At 39.8% G+C, this 11,122-nt stretch overlaps 1 protein-coding gene across 1 annotated transcript; it reads right to left on the bottom strand.

Moving 5' to 3' along the window:
- Window positions 1-719: 719 nt before the first annotated feature.
- Window positions 720-2,081, bottom strand: LOC110103219. Its single transcript, XM_020831832.1, has one exon. The coding sequence runs from the start codon at window positions 2,079-2,081 to the stop codon at window positions 720-722; it is 1,362 nt and encodes a 453-aa protein (XP_020687491.1).
- Between the last annotated feature and the right edge of the window lie 9,041 nt (window positions 2,082-11,122).

Raw genomic sequence — 11,122 nt, forward strand, 5'->3', positions numbered from 1 at the left:
CCTAACCTTAAGGAAAAGACAAAGGTATTAAGAAAGTATAAGAGAGCATAAAGAACTAAATCAAAATTGCAAGTCAAGGAAAAGGAAAATTTTATTGATTTGACAAAATGAGCTACATCAAGCATAATACTTCTTAAGGAAATGCCCGTTAAAGGGTATCATCGGGTGATTTCCTTTATAATCCACTAGCTGATACGAGCCTCCTTCGTAGACAATCTATACAACGAAGGGTCCTTCCTAAATTGGTTCAAACTTACCTCCCACTTTCGGTGGGCTAAGATAGGCCTCCAAAGGACCAACACCAAGTCTGCTACTTGGAAGATCCTAGGTCTCACTAACTTGTCATGATCTTGAATCATTTGAGATTTATACAACTCTAGACTTTATTGAGCTTGGAGACGTCGCTCTTCAAGTTCTTCGAGTTCTTCCAACCGCAGTTTTGCATTTTGTTCATTCATGATTTGATTCTGAACTGTGATTCTAAGTGAAGGGATTTGTATGTCCAAGGGTAAAACGGTCTCAGATCCATACAATAGTGCAAACAGAGTGGATTGGGTTGGGGTTCTATAAGTGGTGCGGTAAGCCCACAAAGCTTCCACCAACCACTCATCCCATTGCCGTTTGTTATCATTAAGGGTCTTTTTAATGATTTGCACCAAAGTTTTTTTGAAGGCCTCAGCTAATTCATTTGTCTGGGGGTAATAGATTGTCAAGTATCTTCAATCAATGTTATGGCGTCTTACAAAACTATTGATTTTTGTAGACTTGAACGCGGACCCATGATCAGATATGATTCTGCGGGGTACACCGAATCGATATACAATATGGTCAAGAAAGAACTTTAACACATGGTGGGATGTTACATTACGCAGGGGAATTGCCTCCACCCACTTTAAAAAGTAATTAGTCGCAGCTAATAAGAAATGATGACCTCTCGAAGAAGGGCGGTCAATCGGCCCGATAACATCCATGCCCCAACTTTCGAAGGGCCACGAAGCTATCGTAGGGTAAAACACATTAGGCGGTTGATGTAGAACCACACCATGGACCTGACATTGATGACAATGCTTTACAACATTCATGCAATCGTCAATCATTGTAGGCCAATAGTACCCAAGTCTTTTGATTCTCAATTTCATCTTTGCATCCGATTGATGTGCACTGTATAGTCCTGAATGGACCTCATTAACGATCTTCAGGGCTTGCTGTTTGTCCAAACAACGTAGCCACATCTGATCGAATGATCGACAGTACAGTGAATTGTTGACTAGTGCATAAGATAGGGCACGTTTCTTAATCTGGTTGGAGAGAGATTTATCCTGGGGAAGTTTTTTCTTTTGAAGGTAATCAATTAAATGTCGTGTCCAATCGCCTTCTTCTTCAGTCGTCGAAGACGCAGAAAAGATTTGGAGAGGTTTCTTACTGATATATTCCAAATCTATTGGAGAGAGGGCTTTGCGACCCTGAATCTCTATAAGGATGGAATCTTCCTCTGGGCATGCGAATTCCTTTGCAAGTTTTGCTAAGGCATCTACCGTAGAATTGCTTCCACGGGGAACCCTATACAGAGTCACAGTAGGAATTTGTTCAAGCAAGTGAAGGGTGTACTGCTGGTATTTTGAAATATTAGGATTCAAGACCTTATAGGTTCCTGCGACTTGATTAATTACCAATTGAGAGTCACCAAAGATCTTAATCACTTTAATTTCCATCAAAATTACAAGTTCCAAACCGGTTATCAGAGCTTCATATTCAGCCTCGTTATTCGTGCAAGGGTCTGACAAATGATAGGAAAAGTGCATCATCCCTCTCTCCGGCGTTATAAAAATTAAGCCGACCCTTGCCTTTCCGGGGATTATAGATTGTTGGGTTGCATCCAGGCGAGAGGACGCCGCACCATCAAAATATAATTCCCATACGGCTTCTCCAGATTTCCTCAAACTCATGACTTGTTCATCTGGTAAGTCATCATTCAAAGGAGATTCTGCCGGTAGTGGGTGTGACACCAGGAAGTCGACAATGGCTTGCCCTTTTATAGCACGGAGGGGTATGAAAGTAATCTCAAATTGGAGTAGTATCATAGACCAACGAGCCAAACATTCTGACAACGTCGGTCGGGTCATAAGTTACTGCAAAGATTTAACTTTAGAAATTAAACTGATCGAATGGAAAATCATGTAATATCTCAGCTTCTGGGGTGCAAAAACTAAAGAAAGGCAATGCTTCTCAATTGGTGTGTATCGAATTTCAGTAAGGAGAAGTCTTCGGTTAAGGTAGTAGAGAGCATTCTCTTTCCCTTCGTCGTTGATTTGGGCTAACAGGGCACCTAAGGATTCATCTAAGGCTGCAGTATAGAGGATTAACAGTTTTCCTTGAATCCGAGCTGCTAGAACTAGCGGATTAGAAAGGTATTGTTTGATGTTATCAAAGGCATTGTAGCACTTCTCGTCCCATCCGAATTTAGTACCTTTCTTCGCAAGGCTAGAAAAGGGTTGGCATCTCCCAGAAAGATTAGAAATAAATCTCCTTTTATATGCCAATCTACCTTGAAGAGATCTTAACTGAGTAAGACTCTTAGGAGATGGCATATCTAAGATGGCTTCAATTTTAGCATGGTCAATCTCAATTCCTCAGTTCCTCACTATGAATCTTAATAATTTTCCTGAAGTGACGCCAAAGGCGCATTTCAAGGGGTTCTTTTCAAATCGTAGCGGCGCAACCGTTCAAATACAACTCTTAAGTCATATAGATGAGCCTCTTTGACCTTACTCTTGACAACTAAGTCATCAATGTAACAATCGACTTGATTGTGGATTAAGTCATCAAAGATATGAGTCAAGGCCCGCTGGTAGGTTTCCCCAGCATTCTTCAGGCCAAATGGCATCACCTTATAACAAAAGATCCCTATAGGGGTCTGAATGTATTATTTCTCTCATCTTCTTGGACCATCTTGATTTGGGTATAACCAGATGAGCGATCCATAAAAGAGAAAATAGCATGTGAGGAAGCAATGTCCACCATAAGTTCTGGTATGGGTAGAGGGAACTTATCATTAGGACATTCCTTATTCCGATCCCTATAGTCAACACAAATTTGGATATGATCATTTTTCTTTCGAACTGGCATGACGCTGGCCAACCAAGAGGGGTATTGTTCCTCTCGGATGAACCTGGCTTCGGCTAATTTTTTAACTTCGAAAATGACTTGTTGATCAATTTCTAGGCACAACGCCATGGACCTGCTTAATAGGAATGGCATTCGATGCCAAACTCCAAGTTTTTGTGGACTATACCCAGCAGACAAACTCACATTTTATGTATTTCCCATGCAAACATATCTCTGAACTCAAACAATAATTGAAGGAAATCCTGCGTCTCATTTTTCCAGTAAAGTACTTATAAAGTAGAGGTGGGGTCATCATCAGTCCTAGTTTAAATTTCTCTTAACTGTCGAACCGTCATTAATTTCTTCATTTGAATTCGGGGGGTGCATCCTGAACTTGAAAGTTCATCGGATCGTCTAAAAGTCTCTAAAACATGCCCATCCACAAGGACCAGATGTCTCATCCATAAGACATTTTGAAGATTCAAATGGTATAAGTTCATTAAGCATATTCATCGTCATCAAATGAGAGTGAGCGCGTCCAAAGCTGAACCAAGCCATTGGATTTTTCTTGATCATGGTTGCCATATTTTCATGGTACTGGCTTGACCCTTAGTTCAAATCAATATGGAATAGAACTTATAGAGGAAAGTTTTTTTATACAAATAAGGAATAGCCAAGGTAGTTCCATTAATTCATTAAAATCTTCCTCCTCAAGGGTTACATCACCTTCATCCCTTGCAGAGGAGGAGCCAGGAAAGAATTTCTGGACTTTCTTTACTTCACCATTCAGGTTGGGGGCCACTTTAACCTCTAACCCGACAATCCTGCCAGCTGACAGTTGGGTCAGGGAAAGGGCCTCAATCCTCCTACTGATCTTTTCGTACATCGTTAATTAAGGCTTGTCACTTTTATCCTTCGAGTTATCTACCTCAAAATCACTGTCTTGGTCTAAGGTGAGATCAAATTTTGGAGGAGTGTTTATATTCTTATAGTCGAGAGAGAATGCAACACCTTGATTTTCTGGTTCATTATCAGAATCTGATTCTGGGTCAATGTACACAGGTGTTGTTCTCTTATCCAATGAAGTACGACCCCGACCTCGTGCCCTTAAGGCCATCCTCCCACCTCTTTGAGGTAATTTGTTTGGAGACCTAAGGACAACGATATCAAAATCATCATCACTACTCGATTATATATTTTCTTGATGGGTGATTTTATCTTTTTCCTTTTCTTGGTTGGATTTTTGTCCAGCCAATTTCTCCTTAATCTTGATCTAAAACTTAGAACGGGACGAGGACACTTTTGGTATGAAATATGCTGCATCCTCATAGATCGCAATTTCTTGAATAGAGAATGGTTGCAGATCACCCTTAATCACATGTTCAATATCGTCTCGTTGATACTTGACGCATTGGTGTAGGGTAAATGGAACCATTCTATATTTGTTGATCCAAGGTCTACCTAAGAGTGCGTTAAAGGACGTTGCCGAATTAATTATATGAAATTTAGCTTCAGTTTTCAATTCTCCTATCTCTAAGAGAAAAGTGATTGAACCTAAAGCTACCTCGTCTTTCTTGTTGAACCCATGAAGTACCAACTTATCAGTTGAAAGCTTGCAAGTATCAACTCTGAGATAAGCGAGGGTCTTTATGTTCATTACATTGACCGATGCACCCGGATCAACAAGGACTCTTGATAACTTGAAATTTTTCACATCTACAATAATGTAAAGGGGATGGTTGTGGTCGGCGGTTCCCAAGAGTAAGTCTTCGTCTGAAAAAATAACTCTAAGGACCTCTTTAAAGTAAAGTGCCTCATCTTTTGAAGTTGAAGCCAATTGGGCTAGGCAAGTCTCAGGGTCGAGAAGTGTCTTGATTAAAGACTCCCTCATTTCTTTGGAAATAAGGAGAGCGTCATAAATACTTAATTTGGTTGGCAACTTCCTAAGATGGGCAAGGCCATTATAATCAACTTTAGGAATGACAGACTCAAAACATGGAGGAATTAAAGGGAAATCAGATTGTTGAGGGGAGTTTGGATTTAGATCTTCGAAAATGGATTACTTGCCTTTCTCCTATGGGGAAATCATAGGGGGTAAGACTTTACCGCCACGAAGTTGCACATGCTCGATATCCTCGGGCTGGTAAACTAGAGCGGTGTCTACACTCACCGTGGGCAACGGATTGTTATTTGTCGAAAGAGAGTCAGAATCTGAAAACTCTATCTTGATAGGATTTCCCTGAAAGTTAAACTAGGGGAAATCACTCTCTGATAAGGTTTCACATTCGACATCTTCTTGAGTGGTTGACTCAAGAGGGTCGATTTGTTTGATATTGATATTTACTTCATCAAAATTTTGATTTAAAATAAGAGAATCACCAAATTGTACTTCAGACTTATGGCTAATCGTCAAGAAAGAGGCAGAAGGATATTTTTTATTCATCTTTTGACCCATTGCCTTTGATGGGGCAAAGTAAAAGTTAGATAACAAGAGAGGGAAAGAGTTTTTAAACCACCATCCGCCACTCTAATACATCTCTCATCAACATACTTTCTCTCTACAAATTCATCTATCTTTTATTTTACATATTTCATAGTAGTTCCTATGACTACTGGAGAGGGAAGTGGATCAACATCCTTGTGCGAAGCGTCCAGGTCAACTTCTCACACCGGGCCTTGGGCTGTCGTATTCAGTTGTTGAGAAAGATGAAAAGATTTGTTAATCAACTTTTTAAATATCCGGGACAGAGAAATGTCCCAACCATCTTCGATTGAAAGAGAAGAGTTAAGAAGATTACCTGAGATAGTTTTGACTGAGGCCTTTTCTGGATCCACCAAATACTCTTTAGGAATTATAATATTACCTTGAATATAGTTCCTCTTGAGCCAATCTTTGAACACAACAGAATCCTCATGTGGATGACTAAGTATTCAATGGTATGTGCAGTATTTAGAATCTTCTTTCTTACTCTCATCCTCTGGTCTCCTAGCCTCTGGTAACTGGAAATTTGGCTTCTTTAACAAACTCTTGAATATCTTTTTAACTGACTCCCTTTTAAATGGATAAGATTTTGCCAATCTCTCTTTAAAAGGGATGAAGGCGGGATCTTTAGTATGCTGAGGAATTATTTGAAAGGGCTGCTTCTGAGGTGGTTGTGGTGGAGGTGGAGCGCTAGGCTGACTAATCACTGGCCTCTTCTCCTTGTCAACCACTGAAACCACAGCTTTCTTCTCAAAAGTTTTCACCAACTTAGGACCCTTCTTATCTTTAGGCTGCTCTCGTAAGAATGGCATCTTAGGAGCCTCTTTGCTAGCCTCGTTGAGAAGTTTTTCAAAAGTTTTAATAGTGAAACCCTTTAGGAGAAAAGCAATCGGGTCATGAATATTCTTTAGAAGAATTTCCACGGCATGTTGCTCTTGCAACTAGGGTTCACACTTCATCGAGAGGTTTTGCCACCTCAAGATGTATCCAACCAGAGACTCTCCCGGCTTTTACTTTTCAACAACAAGATCGCCCACAGTGGTGCATTGTTGCACTCCAGAAAATTTCTTTATAAAAAGATTTTCAAGATCGCAAAAGCTTCTTACTGAACCGTTGGGCAGATCGGCGTACCACTCAAAAGAAATGCTAGACAGACTACTTACAAATTGGAGAAAAAGTAGAGCATCTGACCCTCCTGCACTGCAATAGCTCGCTCGGAAGTGGGCCAGATGTTGTCTCGGGTTTTTGACTTTAGTGAAAATTTTAAATGACGGTGTCACAAAACCCTTTAAATAAGGAACTGAGTCATATTCCTCGGGGTAGGGTCTACCTTTTGGAATAGACGCGGTCTCTTGTGAAAGAGCTAAGGCATCCCTTACCTGGTCGTCAATCAGTTGTTTAATGTCTTTCTGAGGTGGAATTGGAGGGGCGGTGGAAATTGTGGGCTGAACTGGAGGTACTTCTGGTGGGCAAGGAGGGATCACAAGTGCTGACTCTAGGGATTTGGAACTAGATTATGCCCGTTTAGCTTTTTCTATGATCTCTCGAGCTGATTGTTGGATTTTAAGGGACTCTTGTTGTGATTTATCCAACCTTTCTTGCATTTTCCTAACTTGTGACATCATACATGCTAGCCGAGTCTCAAAGTTTCTTATATGCTTTTTATCTCTAGCTTTTATTGACTCATCTGAATCTGACTCAACAACAGTTGAATCCTCATCTCTAATAGGTGGACGCTTGTTGGGTTCAGCTTCTTTATTAGACCCCATGGTTTCAATCATACAAATGCTACCAACATAATCATCTTTATCTCCAAGGAGGTCATCTAGATCTAGGTTAAAAGAGGCCATTCCTTCCCTATTCAACAGAATATTCCTTATCTCTTTTACTACCTCCTCGACCGGTCTATCCTCAATTGACTTGGGATCGAGGGGCAAGTATCATTTATACTGAGCCATGACAAACAGTTCTTCAGAATCTAATTTGGAGATGATTTCTATAAGATTTGGATTAGGATCCAGCTGAGACTCTAGAATTAGTTCATCTTCCATCTCTAGATCCTGGTTAGTTCTCTCCTCTTTGATTATCCCAAAACTGGCAGTCAGAAATAAGTAGCATCTCTAATGGGTGAGACATTATACCTTCGGGGGTGGGTGAAGCAGGAGCTTGTAAGGTGATGGCTCTTACATTTGGCAACAGCGTAATGTCCTCGACACCTGACTATGTAGCCTAGGAATGACACTCAGATCTTGTTGGTCATCAACTGGGGCAGTAGTGGTGGTGGTGAATGTATCTTGAACTAAACTGGTGGAAGGAACACTATTGATTGTGACATCTAGAGTACTGACAGAAACATCTATTTGATCAACTAGGACTGGAAGAGGAGTGACTGGAACTCGTTGGAGTTGAAGAATGAACTTAGAAGTTCTGGGAGGTGGTGATAAGTTCTCCAACTTAGTTCTTTTGGGCACAAATTTGTGATCAGGGGACTTAAGCCTTTTACCCTTAACATCTACAGGTCTTCGAATTTCAGTCTCCTTTGGCTTAACAATCACTGAGGCCAACTTTAAAGGCTTAGGAGGGGTACCGGGGGTTTACCAAAAGAATGGTGGCCTCTCTCGGACCCAGTCAACACAATACCTTCCATTTTAAAACATGGAAGGTGTGGCACCCAATGATACCCATCGACTAGTACTGAGGCGACGAGTTGTTTAACATACTTCTTGTTCTTTCTAACAGGATGAGGGGTTAAGTTCTTTGCCTCAGAAATTTATTCTTTCAAGATCTCCTTCTGGAAGCGATGGGAGATGACTCCCTTTAACTATTTTATATACTCCTACTTAGTCTGCCCAGACTGTGCAGTACAGGTGTGAATTATGTTCCTTAATGTCCTTATCCTCTGGAGGTGTTTTTCTTTCAAGTTCTCTTGGTTGAATAGTCAACCGAGCATGATGGGGAACGGGCTATCCTAGCTTCCCTCTCCTCCCCCTGAGCAGCAGCAAGGGGATATAAGCAACTCCCCTTAAGGAGATAAGAGGAAGCAGGAATAGGTAGCTCCTCAGCAGCCTCAGGCTCTACTCGGGCTAAAGTCTTGAAAGGTATAATTCTCTTAGCCTTGGAGATACTCTTCCTAGGTCTCCTCAGATAGTTCTTTTTCTGGTTCTTAGTGGCAAAGGTAAGCCCAGAACTGGATCCTTCCTCAAAAATAGATTTAACTTCAGTGGGCACCTCAACAACTGGTTCAGACTGTTTATGCTCATCACTGTCTACTGGCAAGGTAGGTGCAGATCCCACAAACAACTCAACCACTGGGGGAACTTCCTTACTGGCATCCAAGCTAACTATTTGATGTCTGTCCATGGAGAACTCAAGGGTATTGAATCCTATCACAGAAATGATAGTGTTTTCCTGGTCGTTCACTGTTGAGGACAGCTCTCGGTCGAAGGAAAAAATTAATTTGCCAGCCATTTGAAATTTTTTGAAAATTAAAGAGGGGGTTGGAATTAGATTTCTTTTAAAAGAGAAAAAATTTGAAAAATTAAGGCTCATAAGATAATCTCAACTCCCCTTCTAGTGTATGTCAAGTAGTAGAGAATATCACCCAACACACACTAGTGGGACAAAGAGACTATGTATGTGCAAGAGGAGATTTAGATTTTGTAACACATGTTAGCCCACAGAGGGATCCTATGGGGTAGCATGCGATGACTTGAAATTTGAAGAAAGTTTTAAAAGGAAATTTGAATTTTGTGATATTTGAAGTGGTTTTCTCACCAATTTCAAAACACAACGGCCAGAGTTTCCCTTAAAAGGGTTATGGAACTGTGAGAAAACTCAAGTAAAGTACATAGCCTAACCCTCCCCACTTCTAAAGGTCGAGAAGGGAAGTGAGGGGGTTACGGCTAGGATATTTAAAAATACCAAAATTAGGATCTTCAAATTCCTTGCAATCTTAAGAATTTATATATTAGATCAAAAATTATAAATTCATATGATTGAAAATGATGTCAAAAAGATATGATTTGACACTGTCGCCTCACCGGTTGACCCGGGGGCAGAAGGTCAAAATCAGAACAGACAGTTAGTATCAAAAGGAAATTGGAGGTAGGACCTCTTTTTCAATGTAAATTTTATTCTAGATGTTGGCCACACTCACCCAAGAGAGAAATGGGTAGAGGGATCAAAGAAAAAAATGGTAGTTAAAACTACCGATGAGACAAAATTTTGTCATTATTAAAGATAGAGAGAGAGATTAAGTCCCACCGGGTGTGCCATTTTTTTTATTGGTGGAATCTTGGAAACAGGTTTTTGAAAAACTTGGTTTTCTTTGGTAATTTTGGAGTTAAAGTTTAATTCTAATTCTAATATCAAATCTTCCCGTTATAAAGAGTATATCACCTCAAAAAGTGAAAATAAAATTTCATAATGGTGTTCATATTTAGAATTACGAATCTTATCTTGAATATTGCAATTGGATGCTAAAAAGAACTTCATATGGCCCCGAAGGGTCAAAATTAAGTTCAACTGAATGTCTAGCTATAATATTCAAGAACTGTGATCGTTGATTTTACATCCAAAGCCTTATCAAAGAAAGGTGTATCTCCCAAAAGGGAGAAAATACCATTCGATGATAATTCTTTGAATTTGATAATAACGATCATTCTTTGATCTCTCCCAAAGGAAACCAATATATATTTTAAAAAACTAATTTTTGAAATCAGGTGAATGTGTGGTTCTAAATCTCCTACGAGCGTAAGCCCTCTTAGTTAATTACATCGTAGGGAGACAGAGTCTCCTATGGAAACTCTTGATTAAAATAGTGACAAAATTTTGTTAGATTTTTTAGGAGTGATATAAAAAAGAGACGTGAATTTTGGAATCTCAAAAGGGAATGGGTCAATATTGAACAGTTATTAAAAGAATCAAAGGAAGAGGAGTAGGGGACACTTTGGGATTCCGGAACCATCCGGAAGTGTCCCAACTTAATCTAAGTGTTGGGCTTTAAATTTTAGGATTAAAAGAATATTTAATTAGAGTTGAGCATTTTATTAAAAATTTGGGATTATATTACCGAGGTTTGGGGTCTTATAATCAAAGATTTGCCCTGGATCCTAAATCTAATTTGGACACTAGACCACATCTGTTCGAACCTAACTAATGTAGTGTAGAACCTGGATTTATCCTGGCCTGGATTGGGGAGCCATCTAACCACCTAATCTATTTAAAATAGATGAATCTGGTCTTTTATGAAAGAGTGATAGGGACATTTTATTTAAGGTTTTGGAGAGCTATGGCCGACATCTAGAGATTCCCCTAATTGGCCCCTTTGAATTACGTTGGGTGCAAAATGCTAAGGACTAATACAATTAAAATTTTGACTCTTTTAATATATTTCTAATGCAATGCATGCTAGTTAACAACTTCAAATCAAATATGATTGAAAGTTAAAAAATAGGTTTAGAAAATAATTTTTTTAGAAGACTGGACTTCCCCGGGTCCGGCACCTCATCCTCATAGGTCAGACTATCCGAGCTC

This window comes from Dendrobium catenatum, unplaced genomic scaffold (genome assembly GCF_001605985.2).
Source record: "Dendrobium catenatum unplaced genomic scaffold, ASM160598v2 fragScaff_scaffold_1117, whole genome shotgun sequence".
NCBI classification, from domain to species: Eukaryota; Viridiplantae; Streptophyta; class Magnoliopsida; order Asparagales; family Orchidaceae; genus Dendrobium; species Dendrobium catenatum.